This window comes from Mustela erminea, chromosome 11 (assembly GCF_009829155.1).
Source record: "Mustela erminea isolate mMusErm1 chromosome 11, mMusErm1.Pri, whole genome shotgun sequence".
NCBI classification, from domain to species: domain Eukaryota; kingdom Metazoa; phylum Chordata; class Mammalia; order Carnivora; family Mustelidae; genus Mustela; species Mustela erminea.
Window position 1 is genome coordinate 13,403,096 of NC_045624.1, and position 22,197 is coordinate 13,425,292.

The 22,197-nt window shown below is 45.9% G+C and overlaps 1 protein-coding gene across 4 annotated transcripts in view; it reads left to right on the forward strand.

Moving 5' to 3' along the window:
- The window catches only part of DENND2A (DENN domain containing 2A), a 102,681-nt gene that overhangs the window by 13,153 nt on the left and 67,331 nt on the right, over window positions 1–22,197 (forward strand). For 2 of the 4 annotated variants that reach the window (XM_032305656.1, XM_032305657.1), the window contains exons 1-3: window positions 15,199–15,263; window positions 16,232–16,333; window positions 19,831–20,994. In XM_032305656.1, the coding sequence (XP_032161547.1) occupies window positions 15,214–15,263; window positions 16,232–16,333; window positions 19,831–20,994 (1,316 nt within the window). In that variant the 5' untranslated portion in view covers window positions 15,199–15,213. Of the gene's footprint in view, window positions 1–84; window positions 105–15,198; window positions 15,264–16,231; window positions 16,334–19,830; window positions 20,995–22,197 lie in introns of those variants that run through there. The other 2 variants (XM_032305658.1, XM_032305659.1) reach the window with 2 other exon arrangements.

Below are 22,197 nucleotides of genomic sequence, written 5' to 3' on the forward strand. Positions count from 1 at the left end.
CTCCTGTCAACTCAGCTCTTCCTTTTGGTGTCCAGACTATGTAAAACTCTTGGAAATATTTTTCCTTCAAACGTGTCCCTGCCAGTGTGTGTGTGAGAGATGTGGTATCTGCTTTCTTGTATATATATTGTAGATCTAAAATAAGACCTGAAGAAGGCATCCATGCCTTTTATTTGTTCATTTACCCACAGTAACTTTTCATTAGTCCATTCCAGGATAAAGCTAGAATTTTTTCAGTGAGTTTTTTCTCGGGAAGAAAGGAAGGAGAATGTTCCGTTTCTGAGACCCTGTCTTATTTAAGGGTTCATCCAAGGGTTCAGCCGCTGTCCTGTAGTAATGCTTATAATATGTTCTTCAAGTCCTTGGAAGGGTTAGGTCTCCTGATAGCTTTCCGAAGGAGTTTCCAGCACCCCCAGTGTCATGAAGAGACTCAGGAAGGGAAAGGACTCCTTGAGAGCTGCTCTTCTGCTCCTGACCGGGAATGATCGCATCCCACCCGACCTCCTGTGCCAGGCTGGAGGCCGACCAGAAGGGGCTTTAGCTTCCTCAGCAGCTGAAGCTTGCTCTCAGCTTCAGCGATCTGGGTGCGGATTCATGTTTAAAACTCACACCCACAGGGGCGCCTGGGTGGCTCAGTCAGTTAAGGGTCTTCCTTCGCTCAGGTCTTGATCTCCCCGGTCCTGGGATGGACCCCAGGGTCACACTCTGTACTCAGCGAGGCGTCTGCTTTTCACTCTCCCTCTGTGCTCTGTCAATCTCGAAAATAAGTAAATAAATAAAATCTTAAAAAAAAAACAACCTCACACATACAGTAGCTTTACGTTTTCGCTTTGGGAAGGTAGTTGAACATAGACGAACACAGATTTCACACGGCACCACGCGTCGGGGGGATTCTTCTGGTTGCTTAAACCAAGGTATGAAGATGTCTCGTGGAACCCACGGGCAGGATGGCAGCCTAGCCTCAAGAGAGGGGACTGATGGGGCGCCTGGGTGGCTCAGTGGGTTAAGCCTCTGCCTTCGGCTCAGGTCTTGATCTCAGGGTGCTGGGATCGAGCCCCGCATCGGGCTCTCTGCTCAGTAGGGAACCTCTCTCTCTCTCTCTGCCTGCTTCTCCGTCTACTTCTGATCTCTCTCTCCTTGTCAGATAGATAAATAAAATCTTTAAAAAAAAAAAAAAAGGGACTGTTCCAGGGGATGCAAAGCCACCTCCGCCCCGCCATCATTGTCTCCGACAGCCCAGGTCTCTGGGCTCCCTACTCCCCCAGCTGGCCGGTGGTGCTCCCTCACAGCCTCGCGCTCCCTCACAGTCCCGCGTTCCCGCCGTCCAGCCACGCAGATGGGCGCCACGCCCTCGGACTGGAATCTGATTGGCGCAACTTGAGTCAGGCCGCCTCTAGAACCAATCAGCGGTGGCTGGGGGGTGGACTCGTCAGTCAGACATGGCTGCCTGACGCCCTGGGACCCTTTGGATGAGGGATGGGTTAGTTTGTGGAAAAAGGGACCTGCCTGTGAGGTAGGCAAGCTCCACATAGCGCCAGCCATATCTACTACCCGTGTGATGTTTCTTTGACCGTTTTGTGTTCCTTTGTTTTACCATTGTGCTCCCGAGGACTCTGGTTTCTTGGATTCGTTCTCGAAGCACCCTGTCAGAAATACTGCTTGTGAAGGAAGTAATGACATTCTGGAGCAAGGGCTTTGGGGCCAGACGGATCTCTCTTAAAATCTCAGTGATGCTGTTAGGACTTCCTATTACGTACTCGGTGCGTGGTACTGGGTGCTTGGATTGAGCCTTCTTCCTCTGCCCACCACCTTCTTTTGGGGGGGGGGTAATAGCTTTATTGAGGTACAATTCACTTACCATCAAAATTCATCCATTTAAAGCATACAGTTTAATGGTTATCGGTATATTCACAGAGTTGTGCAACCACCACCACAGTGGTTTAGAACATTTTCCTCACGAAAGAAGAAACCCATACATACCCCTTAGCTATCACCCCCAACTCTCTGTCCTTTCCCCTCAGCCCTAAGCAACCACTCACCCACTGTCTCTCTCTGTAGCTTTCCCTGTTCTAGACATTTCAGATACACGGACTCATACAATGGACTGGCTTCCATTCACTTAGCGTAATGTTTTCAGGGTTCACGTTGTTAACATGTATGTATCAGGGCTTCGTGGCTTTTATGGCTGAAGAAGATTCCATGGTGTGGGTATACCACATTCTGGTTATCTGTTCATCAGTTGATGGCATTTGGATTATTTCCACTTTGTGGCCATTATGAGTAATCCTGCTGTGAATATCAGTGTAGAAAAACATATGTGGACATGTGTTTTCATTTGTCTTGGGCCATGCATTATTTCTAGAATTATGTTTGTAAAGTGCTTAAATCAATGGCTGACAGATCACAGGATGTAACAGTGCTAATTTCTTTACCCTGACCTTCCCAAAGGTTATGAATGAAAGCTATTTCCTGCTTGCTGCCCTAAGACGAAAGTCGGGCTCCCCTAAAGAGCCTGACCCCTGTGGGTCAGACTCAGAGGTTACTGTCCCCTGGGTCTTGGCATCACCAAGAAGCAGATTCTTGCATCAGGTTGTGAGAGGTGGCAATCCAGGCTGGTTCTGGTGGAAGGTACTGAGAGAGCAGATAAGGAGGTTTGGGGGCCGAAATATAGAATTTGAAGTAGAGACTGACAAATTCCTTGTTCTGTCTCTCTCTCTAATTTTTTTTTTTTAAAGATTTTATTTATTTATTTCAGAGAGAGCAAGAAAGAGCGAGCATGGTGGGAGGGGCAGACGGAGAGGAGAATCTTCAACAGACTGCACACTGAGCAAAGAGCCTGACAAGGCGCTCAATGCAGGGCTTGATCCCAGGACCCTGAGGCCATGACCTGAGCTGAAACCAAGAGTCCGACCCTTTTTTTTTTTTTTTTTAAAGATTTTATTTATTTATTTGACAGAGAGAGATGACAAGCAGGCAGAGAGAGAGGAGGAAGCAGGCTCCCTGCTGAGCAGAGAGCCCGATTTGGGGCTCAATCCCAGGACCCTGGGATCATGACCTGAGCTGAAGACAGTGGCTTAACCCACTGAGCCACCCAGGCGTCCCAAGAGTCCGACCCTTAACCGACTGTGCCACCTAGGGTTCCCCTGTTCTGTCTCTTAAACAATTGTGATTCTGGGCAAGTCTCTGAGCCTTAATCTCACCTTCAAAATAAGGATAACAATAACATACCTCGAAATTGGTAGAAAGGAGGGGGGTCATATGTGTTTTAATATGTGTATGTATGGATGGATATATATATATATATATGCATATATATATATAATATGTGTATGTATGTATGGATATATATATATATATATATATATATGCAGCACCTGATATCCATACACACATTATAACACATCATATGTTATATATGTGTGTGTATAACATATAATGTGTTATAATGTGTGTATGGATATCAGGTGCTGCACAAATGTATTGTAAGCTCCAGGGCTGTCCTAGGAAAAGAAACTTATTTTTTTAAAAGATTTTACTTATCTGTCAGAGCATGCACGTGCACACAAGCAGGGGGAATGGCAGGCAGAGGGAGAAACAGGCTCCCCAAGGAGCAGGGAGCATGATGCATGACTCAGTCCCAGGCCTGAAATAATGACCTGAGCTGAAGGCAGACACTTAACCAACTGAGCCACCCAGGCATCCCAAGAATCAGACTTTTGAAGATTCTATTTATTTATCTGAGAGAGAGAGAGAGCATGAGAAGGGGGAGGGTCAAAGGGAGAAGCAGACTCCCTGCTGAGCGGGGAGCCTGACGTAGGACTCCATCCTGGGACTCCAGGATCATGACCTGAGCCGAAGGCAGTTGCTTAACCCACTGAACCACCTAGGCATCCCAAGAATCAGACTTTTAAAAACTTCACTGAAATCACAGCAGGTTCTGAAGGCAATTGGAACGTTCCTTTGGGAGTTAGGGCAGGCACTGGTCAGATCCTTCAGGGTCTCCTGTTAACCCCTCAAGGCTCCAGTCCCCTTGTGAACCCAGTTCTTCCCAGCAGCTGGTTTTCTGCCTCTGAAAAAGATACAGATTATTCTGAGTTCGCCAGATCTGCAGGCACATCACTTTTCTTTTCTTTTTTTTTAAATAGGCTTCGTGCCCAATGTGGGGCTTGAACTCAACTACCCTGAGACCAAGAGTCATATGCTCTACAGACTGAGCCAGCCAGGCACCACAGGCACATTAGAGTTGCAGAGTGATCTTACTTGAACAGCTTTGGGCTATTTGGTTATTCCAGCATCATTTATTAAAAAGTCCACTTTTGCCCTAGTGATTTAAGATGCCACCTTTATCATATACAAAGTCGTCCGCGCAAGAGAAGGCACATGCGCACAAGCAGGTGGAGGGACAGAGGGAAAGAGAGAAGCAGATTCACTGCTGAGCAGGGAACCCAGTGCAGGGCTCGATCCTGGGAACCTAGGATCATGATCTGAGCCAAAGACAGATGCTTAGCTGATGGAACCACTCAGGTGCCCCTGTCACATATAATAAGTTCTGTGTGTAGTTGGGTCTAGGCCCTCTCTTTTGTTCCACCAGTCTATTTATCTATTCTTGCGGCAGTACCACACTGTTTTAATTACAGAGGCTTTATAGTATGTTTTAAATATATAGTGGTGGCCCCCCCACCCCCGCTCCCCCACTCTTTTGTATTTTTCAGTGTTTTCCTAGCTCTTCTTCCATGTCTGGTATTCTGGTTTTAAAGTTTTTCAGCGTCCTTCTGGGAGGTTGTGGTGGAGGGTTGGGTTGGGTTGGGTTTGGAGTTGAGTTGTCTTTTGGACCTGGCTGTGCTTACTTACTTTAGTAAACTGGTTTTTAAGATTCTGTTTTCTTAAGACTCCTAGTGCCGGCATAGAACTTATTTTCCCTAAGCCTCCAAAGCAGCATTTTAAAGCAGTCTTCCACTGAGAGAATGTTAAAACTTGGTAAATTTGTATAAAGAGTTTAGAAGCGTTTTCTGTAATATTCTGGCAACTGTACTGCAAACCTGCAGTCATTTCCAAATAAAAAAATCTGTAAGCTTGTTATGCTTACGGTAATATCTTGGTAAAAGCTTTCAGAAAATCTACAGAGATTGTGTTCACAAAGTCGGCCTTGGTTCCCATGTTGCTTGAGCCCTGAAAGGAATCCAGCCACGCAATTCAGCGTAAGCTCCTTACGGAATTGGTGCTGCTTTTCATTCAGTGGTTTTGTGCTTCTTTGAGTGTTTAGTTGTCCTGAAATTATGCAAACATCTATGCCTTTCACCCGTATACCCCAAAGGAAATTCAGCCCATTCTTCAAGCTCAGATCCACAACAGGATCACAGGATCTTGCTTTCGTTGTTTTGTTTATCGTATTGTGTTTTGCATTGGGGGCACTCCTGTGCACCTTCCCCCCCAGCTTTACTGAGATATAATTGACATATAACATTGTATAAGTTTAAAGTATAGAACACGATGATATGAGATACATATACATTGTGAAGGTTAGTTAACACATCTGTCACCTCACACGGTCGACTTGTGTGTATATAGTGAGAACATTTAAGATCTACTCCCTTAGCAACTTTCAAGTGCATAATACATTATCGTCTTGTGCATCTTCTTTCCTGTACAGGAATGAAAAGTCTCAGAGGGCAAATCAATGTCTTTATTTTATATTTCTCCCAGGCTTCACTCAGTTCCCTTTGCAAAGTAGACACAACTGTTAGTTGGAAGAATGAATTATATGATTATTTTCCTGTTAGCTGGAGGTTTCCGTACAGTCACTCTTTAGACCCAGTGAAACATCTGTACTGGGAAGTGGGAGGCCAGAATACAGATCCTGGTGGTCAACTAAGGGAAAGGAGGTAATGAGAGCACTGCCACAGCCAAGCAGGTTGGGGACTGAGGGGTTCAGGTGAGCCAACACACTGCAGGCACGGCTCTGGGTGCAAGGCAACCAAGGGCCTGCTGGGGGCGCCACAGGGCAGACCCAGACGCCCACAGAAACAGCTGGGTTTACTGGGTTTACATTTTCCCCACTCTTTGTAATGTTGATAGTAGTGCATGCTTAATATAGAAATTTTTGAAATGTGGGGAGTTTTGTTGTTGAAATATAGTTAAGTAGAGAGAATGGAAAAAATCCTCCCAAGTTTCTTACCCACTGACAACTGCTGTTCATCATTTGTTGTATTTACTTCCAGTCATTTTCTTACACAATTTTGAGTAGGAGTAGATTCCTCCTTTTCTTTTTTTTAAACATTGTTTTATTCACATTTGATACAAGTTTTTGAATCTTGATTCCAGCATTTTTTCCATTTAGTAATAGTCTTTTTTTTTCCCAGCTTGACTTTTTCATTTATTTTCTTAAATAAGAGTTATTGAGATTTATTTCACATACAGTCAGTTCACTCATATAAAGGGTATAGTTTAATGGTTTTTAGTGTGTTTACAGACTTTTGCAATTGTCACCACGATCAATTTTAGGACTTTTTTTTTTTTAAGATTTTACTTATTTATTTGACAGAGAGACATAGCGAGAAAGAGAACACAAGCAGTGGTAGTGGGAGAGGGAGAAGCAGGCTTCCTGCTGAGCAGGGAGCCCAGTGCAGGGCTCCATGTGGGGCTGGTATCTTGACCCAAGCCCAAGGCAGACGTTTAATGACTAGCCACCCAGGCAACCCAATTTTAGGACATTTTCATCACCTCAGAAAGAAACCCCATACCCATTAGGAATCACTCCCATTTTTCTTGCCCTGTCCACTGTCAGCCTAGGCAACCACTGGTCTCCCTTCTGTCCTTACAGAACTGTAGTCTCCTTAGGCACCATTTTTTTTTTTTAAGACTTATTTTCATTTATTTGAGAGAGTGCGCATGCACATGCACCGGGAGCCCTTTTTTTTTTTTTTTTTAAAGATTTTATTTATTCATTTGAGAGAGAGACAGTGAGAGAGAGAGCATGAGCGAGGAGAAGGTCAGAGGAAGAAGCAGACTCCCCATGGAGCTGGGAGCCCGATGCAGGACTCGATCCCGGGACTCTGGGATTATGACCCGAGCCGAAGGCAGTCGTCCAACCAACTGAGCCACCCAGGCGTCCCCGGGAGCCCATTTTTAAACATAATTTAATGTGCTCCATAATATTCCATCAAATAACTATCGTAGTTTATGTTACCATTATATTGTTTGACATTTAAGTTATTTTTAAGTTTGCAGTATTGGTAAGTAATACCTATAAACATTATGCATATATTTTTTCATATTTAGGATTCCTTTTTTTCCCTTAAAACTAGGTTTATTTACTTATTTGAGAGAGAGAGTGATAGCAAGAGAGATCACAGAGGGAGAGGGAGAAGCAGATTCCAGATTTCCATAGAAGTTAGAAATAAGAGGGGTACCTGGGTGGCTCAGTGGGTAAAAAGTCTCTGCCTTCAGCTTGGGTCATGATCCTGGGGTCCCGCATTGGGCTCTCTGCTCAGCAGGGAGCCTGCTTCCTCCTCTCTCTCTGCCTGCCTTTCTGCCTACTTATACTCTCTCTCTGTCAAATAAATAAATAAAATCTTAAAAAAAAAAAAAAAGAAAGAAAAAGTTAGAAATAAGAAATAGTTTCTGGCCAGCCCAGAACAGAGAAAAGAAGAGCAAGTTTACATATTTGGGGTTGAAAGAAGTTAGAACCTGAGTCCTCCTAGTTTGGTGATCTATAATTTAAAAAAAAAAAAAAAAGTACACTTTTATTTTTTTTAAATGAAGATAATACAACTGTAACGCATGTTTATTTATTTATTTTTTAATTAGGCTCTACGCCCAATGTGGGGCTTGAACTCACAAACCCCAGATCAAGAGTCACATGCTCCACCAACTGAGCCAGCCGGAGCCCCTGTATTTTTTACTTAAAAGAAAATATATTTACCAGAATTAGGATTCTTAAGCTGTATTTTGGCAGTGTGAGCATATCTCATAACTTTCATAACTCATACTTTGATGATTTGTGGCAAACTCATAGCAACTTTTTCCAAAGAGGTGACAGCAGCAGTAATAAGCATTCACTCAGGAGGGCTGACAGAGCTAAGACCTTATACACACTGTAGCTTCGTGCTTCTAGGCAAGATGGCCACCTAACTGCACTTTTCCTCTTTTTTACCCTCTACAAAATGGACAGCCTAGAGGCAACATATGGGAGTATTTCTGCATTGCAAGTGGGTGAAGGAAAAAGCCTGGTTTGCGAATACTGTTAAGCGAAAATGTGTTTCCATTTTATTAAGGTGGCCAGATACATCCCTGTATATAAGAATTTACATTCCTGTATATAAGAATGTTCTGCAGGTGTGAAACCCGTGTTTAAGAAAGTGAGAAGAATAAAAATCTTCAACTGCCTCAGGCCTCAGGAGCATCACAGAGTGTGGTCCAGCCCGCAGGGTCAGGCTGCTCTAGCCAGATTCCCAGTGGCTTCATTCGTCAGACAAACTGACAGGTGTAGATCAGGAAAATACTGACCAAGTTATTAAAATATTATTGTCCAGTAACTGAGTTTTCATACCCAGAGAAAGTCTTAAAATTACTCAGATTATACTTTTATTCCTAGGCCTCCTTTAGAATGAAAACAAACCTTGGTATTGAAGTCTGTGTAGGGACACAGCGGTTGAAGCATTTATCCTGGCTTGAGGGACAGGAGCAGCTCACTGTGTGCTGATAAGTCCTTGGTCAGATTTTAGAGGTTCTCAGAAACAGGAGCAGACAGACACCCTGGAGTAAAAGGCTGCCTTCCAAAGCAGAGGGCAAAGGAGAATATTTTTGTTCCCGAATGAGTACACAAGGGTCAGGAAAATAAATATGGTTTATGGGTTCTTAGACTGTAGTATGAATTCCTGGGGGAGCTTAGAAATGCATATACCTGGGCCCTCTGGCAGTCTGATTCACCGGTCCGGGATGGGGCCAGGACTCCTTCCATTCAGCACTCCCTCCTGCTTTTGCTTTTTTTTTTTAAATGACAAATTTATTGAGATGCAATTCACATACCATAAAATTCACCCTTTTTATTTATTCATTTATTTCTAAAAATATTTATTTATTTCAGAGAGAGAGACACAGCAAGAGAAGGAATACAAGCAGGGGAAATGGGAGAGGAAGAAGCAGGCTTCCTGCTGAGCAGGGAGCCCTATGCAGGGCTGAGCCCAGGGCAGACGCTTAACGACTGAGCCACACAGATGCCCCCAAATTCACCCTTTTTAAAGTGTACAGACATGTGGTCTTTAACATATTCACCAGCCCAGTTATCAGCACTACCTAATTTAGAACATTTTCATTACTACCCTCCCCAAAACCCATACCTATTAACAGTCACTCCCCACACTACCTTCCCCAGCCCTGGCAAACCACTTATCTGCTTTTCTTTTTCTTTCTTTCTTTTTTAAAATTAACATATATTATAGTATTAGTTTCAAAGGTAGAGTTCAGTGATTTCATCAGTTGCATTTAACACCCAGTGCTCATCACATCACGGGCCCTCCTTAATGCCCATCACCCAGTTACCCCATCCCCCAACCCAACTAATCTGCTTTCTGTCTTTATTGTGTTGCCTGTCCTGGACATTTCTTTTCTTTTCTTTTTTTTTTTTTTGGATTTTTATTTGTTTATTTGACAGAAATCACAAGTAGGCAGAGAGGCAGGCAGAGAGAGAGAGGGAGAAGCAGGCTTCCCGTTGAGCAGAGGCCCTGATGTGGGGCTCGATCCCAGGACCCTGGGATCATGACCTGAGCCAAAGGCAGAGGCTTTAATCCAGTGAGCCACCCAGGCGCCCTGTCCTGGACATTTTGTATAAATGGCATCATATAACATGGGTGGTCTTTTGTCACTGTTCTTTTTTCACTTTGTATGGTGTTTTCAAGGTTCATCCATGTCATAGCATGTATGAGTCCTTCATTCCTTTTTATGGCCAAATAATATTCCATTATAAGGCTAAACCATGTGTTTATCCAGTCATCTGTTGATGGATATGGCAAATATAAGAAAATGATACATGTTCATTCCTTCATTAGACCCTTCTTGGACATTCTTATTTGATGGGGGAAGCTTCTGGGCTCAGAAGCAGAACTTCTAGAAATAAGAAGAGTCCGATGATTGTTAGCAAAAAAATCATTTCCTTGGCGCTGCCATGGTCTTTGCCTGGTATGGTGCACTGGGGACCTGGTTTCTTGTCGTGGTGTGTGGTGTTTTTGTGCAGGCATGGTTTAAGCATTTGGTTCAAGAGTACAGGCTGCGATTCTGCCAAAATGGCCTCCTCGGCATTGTTCTGAGGCGACACGTAGCCTTTGGCTTCTCTTGTTCCTCACCCACTTCAGTCTTCTGTCTTTTTCCAAATATGAAGAAATTGGTTTGCTTTTGGAAAATACTCCAAAATAAAAAAAATAAAGCTATTTAGCTTTTTTTATTTTTTATTTTTTGAAGATTTTATTTATTCATTTGACACAGAGAGAGACAGCACAAGCAGGGGGAGAGGCAGAGGCAGAGGGAGAAGCAGGCTTCCAGCCCGGCAGGGAGACCCACATGGGGCTCCATCCCAGGGCCCCGGCATCATGACCTGAGCCAAAGGCAGACACCCAACTATCTGAGCCACCCAGGCGCCCCTAGTGTTTTTTAAAAACTGTTTGCTTGAAGAAGGTGAGAATGAAACCTCTAGAGGCTCAGGGTGAGCTTCCCTGAGCAGCTAGACACGGCCAGAGCTGCATGGTTGTGACGGTGCCGTTTTTCTTCCTTCTCAGCATAGTTTCTGAAAACAAACTTTCCATATATGCTTGCTGTGAAGAATGCTCAGTTGAGAAAAATAACTATTTTTGTTCTACAGTAATTGTTGTGGTTCCTTCTCAATTTTGTATTTGCTGTTTATAAAATGATAAAAATAAGTTACTAGAATCATAAAAGCCAAACGACTTACAGCTTTATTTGCAACACAAGGAAAAACCATTTAAAATTGAATTGTTGGGGCGCCTGGGTGGCTCAGTCAATTAAGCATCTGCCTTTAGCTCAGGTCATGAAGGATGGAGCCCCACATCGGGCTCCTTGCTCAGCAGAGAGCCTGCTTCTCACTCTCCCTCTGCCTGCTACTCCCCCAGCTTGTGCTCTCTCTCATTCTCTCTCAGTCAAATGAGCAAATAAAATTTTTAAGAAAAAAATTTAAAAAACCATTAAAAAAATAAATAATATTGAATTAATGTGCAGTCATTTGTGATGTAAATTGTATTTTTTCATTCAGTATATCAAGTATGACCATTTTATGTACAAACCAAGTGCATATAATGTATATTTACCTATATTCCAGAATTAGCATACTAACCTTAGAACAGTAAAGGGCACTGGAAATTTATAGTTGTGTGTGTTTTATTCCTTACTCCACCTCCTTCCCCTGCCCCAATTTTTTATTTTTGTTTTTACTGAAGATGGGTATAATGTATTTTTAATTGAGATATAACGCACATAAAATTTACCACTTAAAAGCGTACAATTTGGGGCGCCTGGGTGGCTCAGTGGGTTAAAGCCTCTGCCTTCGGCTCAGGTCATGATCCTGGGGTCCTGGGATGAGCCCCGCATCAGCCCCGCATCGCATCGGGCTCTCTGCTCCGCAGGGAGCCTGCTTCCTCCCCTTTCTCTCTCTGCCTGCCTCTCTGCCTACTTGTGATCTCTCTCTCTCTCTCTGTGTCAAATAAATAAAATCTTAAAAAAAAAAAAAAAGCGTACAATTTAGGGCACCTGGGTGGTTCAGTGGGCTAACGGCTCTGCCTTCAGCTCGGGTCATGTTCCCAGGGTCCCGGAATTGAGCCCCACATCGGGCTCTCTTTTTGGCGGTGAGCCTGCTTCCCCTCTCTCACTCTGCCTGCCTCTCTGCCTACTTGTGATCTCTCTGTGTCAAATAAATAAATAAAATCTTTTTTTAAAAAAGTGTACAATCTAGTGACTTGTGGTTATTCACTATATAGTGGTAGTTGTATAGCTGTCCTTACTCTCTAATTCCAGAACATTTCTATCATCCCCCAAAGAAACCTTTACTTATTGGCAGTCCATCTCAGTTCCCCTTCCCTCTATGGACTTGCCCACCCTGGATATTTCCTATAAATAGATTCATGCAATATGTGGCTTTTTGTGTCCAGCTTTTTCACTTCCTGTATTTTCAAGGTTCATCCGTATTGTGGCATGTAACAGTCCTTCACTTCTTTTTATGGCTAAGTAGCATTCCCTTGTATGTATATATCACACTTTGTTCATTTATCAGTTGATTGATATTTCCAGATTTCCCTTTTTATTTAAATCACTGTTTTTGTTTTAAGATTTGGGGAAACCATTCTCTCCACCCCCCCAACCCCCATGGCTTATGCATGTCCAGATTGTTTTTTGAGCAGTGTCTAAAACAGTAATATCTGAACTTCTTTTTGTAGGTGACTCCGATAGCAACATTTCTGTAGCTCAAGTATCACCTCCCTGTTGTACCATTAAAAACCCCACCCGAGTTAACAAGAAGAATGTTATTTATGTTGGTGAGAGCTCAGTGGCCCCCTATATAATTTGTAATACGATAAATGGATAATTCATCAATGCTCAGTATAAATAAAACATGAACAATGCTCTATTATAAGTAGCAACACTCTGAGAAGCCTGGCCTCAGAACGCCAGTGGCTGTCTCACTGGGCTCCTGGCGGTGGACATTACACTGGCTTCCCCAGGCTGCTTCCCCAGATGGCAGTGGAGGAAGCAGAGCAGACAGGCAGGCCCGGGCAGGACTCTGAAGGACCTGCTACCCCGCTCCTTTCTCCGGTGGTTCCTCTCTCCGCACTGCGGCACTGCAGGCTGCACCCTGTCCCTCCTTCAAGTCCCTCAGGCATTCCTGTAAGAACTGTGCTCAGGAGATGATCTGATATGTCATTTCCTCCTTCCTACCACCAGGAAAACACTTAATATCTGTTTTAAAATCTTGACACTCTCATGGGCAAAAACAAGACACTTGTTTTTCAATTATTGACTTCACCTTTTAGTACTCCCAGTTCCCTTAAAAAAAAACAACAACGGTGTTTTCAGAGATCAGGCTGGAACTTGAAGCCTTTGTGGGTAAATGTAAAGGAATTATAAAATAACACAGGTTTTTGATCTGGTAATGTCAGGCTGGAACAATTACGTTTTCTGTGGTCCTTTGAGACAGACCGGCAGCGTCTCTCTAAAACCTATATTCACGTACCTATCCTCTAGCTTCAGAATTTTGTATGACATTTTAAATTTAATTAAAATTATTAATACTAATTAAGCCCATCTGGTGAATGAGAAGTTCTGTTTTTATGGAAAGCAGTGGAGTGGGAAAATGTGTTTTTATTAGTCATGCATTCATTATACCTCCTGGAAACCAATCTGGATCACAAGGCCAGATTGCTCAGGAAGAAATAAAGAATGTGGGGTTGTGTAAAAATCACCCGAGGCCTTTGATTGACCGTATTTAAATGCAGCTTCAGGCCAGTGCCCAGACAGAGGGTTTTGGTAGTTGGAGCGGTGCCCTGGAGTCTACCTGCCCCTCCAAGACCCCCCAGCAGACTCGAACAGATTCCCGGTGGAGCACATTTGGGGGAATAGCTCCACCTTGCAATCCCAGATCTACAAAGTGATGGCAAAGTTACGGTGACATAAGTGCCAGAGTACTTCCAGTCAGCAAGTTAAGCTGGGCTTGTCACCTAATTAATGGCTTTGAAGCATCACAGGTGAAAAGGGAAGGGTCGTAGTTTTGTGGGGGCAACGTGTTCTGTCCGTCTGTGAGTTTAGAAATGCTGGGAGGCCGAGTGGCGGGCCCTTCTTTACTCTCTCAGTTCCAGCCCCTGAAGCCCACTTGAACTTGCTTCTCAGAATATGGCACCAGCTATTTCTCTGGAGACCGTGGTTTTAGCCCTCGAGGTCATTAGTACTCAATGGGAATCGAGTTCACTCCAGTACCATATTGTTTAAGTGCTTCTTGTGACCCTCAACCTCAGACTCCATACACGGTTCTCTGTGCATGAGACACAACGGCTTTTGTCCCTTTTGGGAAAGCTCTGGTTTTCTGGGAAGCATAGGCAAATTGTTCTCTTTGGGGGAAAGCCAGATGCCAGGACTGAGTGACCCAAACACAGGCCTGGGTGTTCTCCCTGAGGGCAGACTCCATGTCTTCTTTTTTTTTTTTTTTTTTTAAATATTTTATTTATTTATTTGACAGAGAGAAATCACAAATAGTTGGAGAGGCAGGCAGAGAGAGAGAGAGAGGGAAGCAGGCTCCCCGCTGAGCAGAGAGCCCGATGCGGGACTCGATCCCAGGACCCCAAGATCATGACCCGAGCCGAAGGCAGCGGCTTAACCCACTGAGCCACCCAGGCGCCCCCAGACTCCATGTCTTAACTCATCCTTGAAGCCGCCCTGCATCCTGCACAGAACCTGGCACGTGCTTGTGGTGCCCAGGAGAGGGGGGTGCCTGCTAGAAAGAAGGGGGTGGCTGGAGAGAGTTGCTGCTCATGCGGATTGAGACTTCATCCTTGTGGTTGTGCGTGTGGGTACAGAGTGCAGGCATGAGGGGGGCGGTGAGGGAGCAGCCACTGTCCTTGATATACAACGGGGCCGTCTGCCAGATGCACGACACAAGGGCCGTGTCTTTCAGCCCAGCCAAATGGAGAGGCTCCAAAAGCATTTCTTTTTTTTTAATTGAAGTATAGTTGACCAGAAGCTTTGTGGAGCATTATGAGAGAGGCAGTGAGTTCCTTCCTGTTCTGAAAGGCCCTTCAGCGCTCTCTTCCCTAGCGGGAGGGGAGAGCTCTGGGTCTGACTTCTTTAAAGAGCTGGATTGCTTTCAGCACAGCCGTACCCCGAAAGGTAGGATGCCACATGCCTGGGTAAGGAACAGCTGAGCTCCGTGGCCAGGCCTAAGTGCTGCCCCCCTCCCCAAACTCACACCTGCTTGAACCAGCCTATTGCCTTCCTGGCTTTTCAGTTCACCAGTCTCAACCCCCTTCCTTTTGATTTGTTACCCAGAGCTCGCTACCTTTTCTTTTTCTCTTCCTGCTCCTGGCCTCCCTCTCCTTGTTCCCAGGAATTACACGCATGTCTGTAAAGTCCAGCCCTTTGATTTCTTGCAGGAAGGGGATGCCCAGGCCAGGAATTTAAGCAGCTACCCTGTCACCTGGCAGGCAGACTCTCCTGGGAGAGGGGATGGAAATCTTGGAACTCGAGAGGGACTCAGGAGAAGGATTCCCTGGAGGGTCAGTGGGAAAGAGACATGAATCTCCAGTATCTCAGTACTCCTTGAACCTCTAACCAAAGAGCCACCTTGTCCCCATCAGGAGGGACCTTCCATGCGGTGTTCATGCTTTGGCGTTGCGCATCCTGTTGGTGTTCTCCATGCTCGATGGGTCTCATCTTCCTAGCCACGTCCACCTGAACAGTGTCCGTTCGTCCTCATGTTGAGAGACAGAGTTCTGACGGGCCTTGCTATTGAAATCCTACATTTTAATCAGCTACTTCACTGCATTGGAATGTCAGGCACTTGCGTGTCATGAAACCACTACACCGTGGAAACCACTGCTTTGGCATCCACGTGGTCCTTATTTGTTAGGTGTGAGGTGCCCCGTGCGATTCCTGGGTTTGCCAGAGCCACCTGCTCTTCCTTAGACCAGACAGATGACCCAGTGGCTCCGTGTTTCCTTCCCTGGGTTTGTCGCGGCTGGGAGAGGGTCTTCGCACAGGGCTCCAAGGCCGAGGACAGAGGGCGTCCATGCGTGCCCAAGGGCCAGCACAGGAGTACCTCTGTGGGGGGGTTTTGGCTGAGGCAGGCGGTATATTGTGTCAAGTAGAGTAATGACTCATGTCTTCTTTGGGGACTGTTAGTGCATCACAGGTTTAAGAGAGCCTGAAAAAGTGCCGGGTTGTGCTGGTATTTTATCTTTTGCTTTCACACACCCGTGAACACACGTGGCACGTGCATGCGCACACACAGGATTGGCATGCATTCGGACTGAGAAGAGCTTGGTTGGTATGGGGTCTGCATCCAGGGGGATCTCAGGATTCTGTGCCCTTGCCCTCTCTCCCGGGTCAGGGATTCTGAAGGGTGTGTTGCAGTCACACACACATGCCCCACCCCTGGGTGGACTCTGTCAGGGATAAATAGTCTGGGGTGTGGGCCCTAGATTTGCTGTCGTGACTCACTGAGTGTGCATCCCTGTTCCCCCAGGCGACTCGGAGCTCCTCTTGGTGCTGACATGATGACAGTGTGCAGCCCGGCCAAGGGCAGCCGCAGCCAGACCGAAAACCTGAGCTACAAATTGGCTGACAAGTAAGAGCTTTTCTCCCCTGGGAGTGTAGAAGTTGGCCCAGAGTCTCTACTTCCTTCCTCTCTCTACTGCCTTTCCCTCTTCTCTAACCCCACTTCGTTGGACTAAGGACAGGTTCTTTTCCGAGTCATTGCCATGTGCCTCCTGGAAATCATCCCCGCATGCTGGAGAACCTGTGACCACAGTGGGCAGTGGAAGGTCTGACTAGCGCCCCGCTGTTGAGAGGACGGGCCCGTGGCAGCTTCACGCCCTCTCCCCATTCCAGCCCGGGATTTATTCTCCTAACTACTCGGATGCATACACCTTTTCATTATCCCTGAACCTTAAATCTTTATAGGTGCATCTGTCCACAAAGCCAGCTTCGCCCACCCTCTTGCAGCAGTGCTGTGTTCTCTCCACATGGAGCCCTTTCCTCTGACTCTGTGTCTCACACTCTGCGGTGGCCTTGGTCATCACAGCTCTGCACCGCAGTCCCCAGTCCCTTCTGGGGCCGTAGTGTCCTGGAAGCAGGACCTCAGAAAATCCTTGGGTGCAACAACCACATGGAGAGGGCCCTTTGCCTCTGGCTTCACCATCCTTGCCTCTCGCTTGAGCTTCATAATTCCATGTGGTCTTCTTCAAGCCATCCTTCTTCCCTTTCAGTTCTCGCATTGGGCCTCCATGACGGTGAGGTCACCCCAGACATCTGGGATCTTAGACAGTTGCAACAACACTCCTTGCCATTTAGTACTTACTGTCAGAAACTAGAGTGTGTGCTGTACTCTGGGGACATTAACGTATATTGACTCATCCACTCATTTGTCTTCTAAGTATTTATTGACTGTCTACTGCATACTAGATAAATTTAAAGATAAATTTGACCTCTGCACCAGTCAAGTTCCAGTCTAGAGAAGAGAGAGAGAGAGTTCTTATTTATTTATTTTGGTGGGGTGGGGTGGGGGGAGAAAGGGGGAGGGAGGGAGAGAGAATTCTAAGCAGGCTCCATGCTCAGTGTGGAGCCTGACACAGGGCTTGATCTCATGACCTGAGGTCATGACCTGAGCTGAAATCAAGAGTCAGACACTCAACCAACTGAGCCACCCAGGTGCCCCAAGAGTTCTTATTTTATTTTATTTTTATTTTTTAAAGATTTTATTTATTTATTTGACAGACAGAGATCACAAGTAGACAGAGAGGCAGGCAGAGAGAGTCGGGGGAAGCAGACTCCCCGCTGAGCAGAGAGCCCGATGCGGGGCTCGATCCCAGGATCCTGGGATCATGACCTGAGCCGAAAGCAGAGGCTTTAACTCACTGAGCCACCCAGGTGCCCAGAGAGTTTTTATTTTAGAATGAAAAAAAAAAAAAGAGCCAAGATTCAAACCGAGGTCCCCACTGACTTGAAAACCATGTTTATCCATCGTCAGTATTTTTTAATAGTCCATGTGGCGCCTGGGCGGCCCAGTTGGTTAAGTGCCCGACCTTTGATTTCGGCTCAGGTCATGATCTCTTGGGTCGTGGGATTGAGCCCCGAGTGGAGCTCAGCACTCAGTGGGGCATCTGCTGGAGAGTCTCCCTCTTCCTTTGCCCGCCCCCCACTCATGCCTCTCTCTCTCTGTCTAAAATAAATAAATCTTTAAAAAAAACCAGTACATACGATTTTTATGATTATTGTTTATATCCTCCATTGTCATTAAGCATGAACTAATGTGACTTGTGTATTTATGTGTCTGCCTGTCATCCTGCTTCTTGCGCTGTGAGAGCCAGGGCTTTAACTTCTGCCTTTTGAACTTTCAGTAAAATATCAACAAACTGATTGTGTTTCTGCTTCTCACTAAAATCTGAATTCATGCTAATGTCCTCAGTGGTGACAGGACAATTGAAAAATGTGTTTCTCTTTTGTAAGCACTCTGCTGTGCATGCTAATTGTTTATTTAAATAAGGAATTCTGCTTTGATAGCCGTATTTAAAATATGAAAATGTGTTTGCATATTCACAAGTTTCTAATTTATGCTGTGCAACCACAAATAGCAACACAATTTACGTGTTAATGTCCCCATGGAGGGAGAAGTCTTCATGTAAACAATTATTAGTCTTTGGAACAGAAAGCTGAATAGTAACAGGATGCATGAAATTGCTAATTATTCGTCCCTCACTGTGACCCTTAACTAGAGTTTCAGAATTCCTATGTAGTCAGATCTTTATATTCCAAAAATGTGCACCATGAAGTTGGTCTGTGCATCCTTGTTAATCTTGGCATGTCCAAGGTCAGTCTGCTTAGTTATGACCTTTGCTGTTGGAAGATTATTTTGCATTCAAAAACACAGATACTGGGCGCCTGGGTGGCTCAGTGGGTTAAGCCGCTGCCTTCGGCTCGGGTCATGATCTCAGGGTCCTGGGATCGAGTCCCGCATCGGGCTCTCTGCTCAGCAGGGAGCCTGCTTCCCTCTCTCTCTCTCTGCCTGCCTCTCTGCCTACTTGTGATTTCTCTCTGTCAAATAAATAAAAAAAAAATCTTTAAAAAAAAAAAAAAAAAAAAAAAAAAAAAAAAACACAGATACTCCCGTTCTCATTAGACTAGCTTAAAAATGTTTTTCTGGTTTCCTTTCAGAAGAGCTTTGAACAGCTTCGTGGTACTGACTAATCTCCTAAAATCACATTTGGAGGCTTATACCCGACGTGTTTGTTCTAGGCCAGAACTTCCAGCGATGATGGAAATATTCTTTTGCTCTGTCCAATGTGAATATCATGTGGCTAATGAGTACCATGTTCTACTACTCTGCCCTTGTTCCAGGTGCTGAGACTTCAACAGTAGCCCAAACAGGCCAAAATTCAAAGTAATCCAACAAAACCAAGCAATCCCTGTTCACGTGAAGAAACCAGTCTAATAGGCTCACTGTCTAGAGAAGGTCCAATTCAGATGCAGCCAATAATTGTGGCTTTTCCTACTCACGTCAGGACAGCTTAGGAAGCCCAGAATGAGCAGACATTTTATGACTTACGGCATTGTTCTAATTTTTAAATAGTCGTCACAAAGGCCCATCCATTGATTCCAGAAACAGAGGAAATCTGGACTATGAAGCTTTTACCTCAGAAGATGTTCCCTGTTTTCATCAGGAAAACAAGCTGACAATAATGATAACGTTATATACTTACGACATGCTAAATGCTTAATATGGCCTGCCTCTTTCAGTGTTTTCAGCCATTCTGGTAGATACGTATTACCATTATTCCCATTTCACAGGTGAGGACACTTAGGCTTAGAGAAGTAAAACAGCTTGTCCAAGGTCACGCAGCTGGTCAATGGTTAAATTAGGCTTTAAACTCAAGTCTACTGCATTCCAAAAATCCAGTAGATCCTTTCATTCCACAATACTGCCTTCCTAAGAAGGACAGAGTGATTTCTTAAAGTGGTGGTTTCAACGTTTACTATTTAACAGCTAGCATATAGCATTTATATCTAAGTTCTAGCTAGTCTCTATGACTAAGAATCCATTACGCAATGTTTGTCTTTCTTGTTCAGGGTCAAGGTGGAAGGTCCGAAGGCTCGGGAAGACCCTCGAAGGCTGCCAATTAGGTCCCCCATTCCTTTGCCAGAGACTGATCAGGATTCACCCCCTAGAAGAAGCTCATTGGAAAGTCTCAGTAACCTGATGCTAGAGTCAAGAGTGAACTGTCTTCAGCAGAACATGTTCAGCTCAAATATGATCATCAGCGACCCAGCTTCAGGTCTCAGTGCTAAAGAAGCCAGCAAGGCAGGCAAGAGGCAGCTCGGCGGTGTTCAGAACCCCTGCCCTCCTGCCCAGGGAGGGGCCCTGCACAAGCCCCTCAGCATAAAGGACAAGATATCCAAATGGGAAGGGAAAAAGGAGTTGCCCACCCCTGCACCCTGCAGGAGAGCAGATGGGCAAGAGGACTACCTGATGTCTTGTGTGATGGGGAGGAGGAGCAGTGATGGTGTGAGAGCGTGGGTCACGGAGGTGCAGGATGGAACCAGGCCCGAGACAGAGAGCAAGGAGAATGAGAGGAATAAAGGGGTCATGAAAGTCGGGGGACAAGATGCAGAGCCAAGGCAAGACCTCAGCCAGCCAGCCAGGCAGCTGGCTTCCAGCTTGGGCAGAGGCCGAGAGCCCAGGCTGGGCAAACAGCGCTTTCCAAATGACAGCCTCTCCGTGCTGAGGCAGGTCAAGAAACTGGAGCAGGCTCTGAAGGATGGGTCGGCGGGGCTGGATCCCCAGTTACCTGGGACTTGTTATTCCCCACACTGCCTGCCGGACAAGGCTGAGGAGGGGCCCACCCTCCCTGAGAACCGTGGGGCCGGGCGTGGCTTGGAATTCAGGTCCCACCACTGGGACCTGGAGGCCAGGGACCCCACCCCTGAGGCTGCAGAGGAAAGGAAAGGCTTGTGCAGGAGGCCCTGCGACCAGAGCCTGGAGGGTGTGGACAGGGGCTCAGAGGGCTCCCCTGCAAAACCCTTCATCAACCCCCTGCCCAAGCCCCGGAGAACGTTTAAACACGATGGAGAAGGGGACAAGGACGGGAACCCAGGCATCAGCTCCCGGAAGGATAAAAGGCACCTGCCTCCTCTGCCTTCTCTACCTCCCCCGCCCCTGCCCTCCTCGCCCCCGCCCTCCTCTGTGAGCAGAAGACTGTGGACCGGGAGGCCGAAACCCAGTGCAGACCACAGGTAGGTGGTGGCCGACTGTCTGCTCAGTGGCTTATGCTGCACCCCAGCCGCTCTCAGGTGGTGGCTTACTGGTTTTATTAAATGGGTGGGTCTTGTAGTTGGTCCAGACTGGTCATAGCTTGAGACAGACAGTGTATTTAGGCGTGAGAAGTGATGCCAGTGTTTTGTGTTCTCCATTCTCAAAATGAGTATTAGCTTGGGAAAATACCCTTTGGATGTGACAAGTCCTTCTATTTCTGGCACTAACTGAGAGTTCAATGAAAACTCATGGTAACTCGGGCGGTGGGCTAATTGGGGCTGACTCTCATCTGCCACGCCCATCCCCCACTCGTGCACTGTGTTTCCAGTCTCCGCTGGCTCCTGTCTTCATGCTTTTTCTTGGTGTGAGCTCTAGAAACACAGCCCAGGTTGGCCTCGACCCTGTTGCTGTCTCTCTGTGTGACCTCGAACACCTTGTCTGACCTCCCGAAGCCTCCGTTTCCTCATTTATACATAAAGATGCACACCCTAAATCTTTTATAATGTCAGAATAGTACATGAGATAATAAAGTATGTGCGTGCTTGAAGATCAGATCGGCGCATTGGAAACTGTTTCTTTTCTGCTTTGAGAACTACTTTCTAGCCTATTTCTGGGATGTGCTAATTGGTTTGATACCCACTAAACTGGAAACCAGCCACAGAGGAAAACTCAGAGCCGTTGCCTTTGCTCTGGTCACTCATTCTGCACTTTCTGTTTTTCCCTTAACTCCTGCAGTTACTTTTGCCACTTATCCTGAAACTGCTCTTGACCCAAGGCCACCTGTGACCCCATCTCACCAAATCCAGTTGCCTGTTCTCTGTCCTTTTCTTACAGGACAAGTCTTGGCATTAGAGGAACAACTTAACTCCATTCACTGGGCTTCTAGATCACCTGCTTTCCTGGGGGTCCTGCTTCACATGCTACTCCTTCTCAGTTTCATTCACCTCTCCCTGAGTGTCAGAATCAGACCCCCAACACACCATCCTGAGTGAGAGCAGGCACTTCTCTCCTCTGTCTGCCTCATTCCCTAAATGAGCTCATTCAGTCCCATGGCGTTAAATGTCAGTTACATGCTTATAACCCCCACATGTATCCCCACAGCCCTGACTCCCTCTTCCAGCGAAGGTTTACAGAGTCATCTCCGGCATGGCTGTCCCATTTGGTTGTATTCATAGTTTGGACTG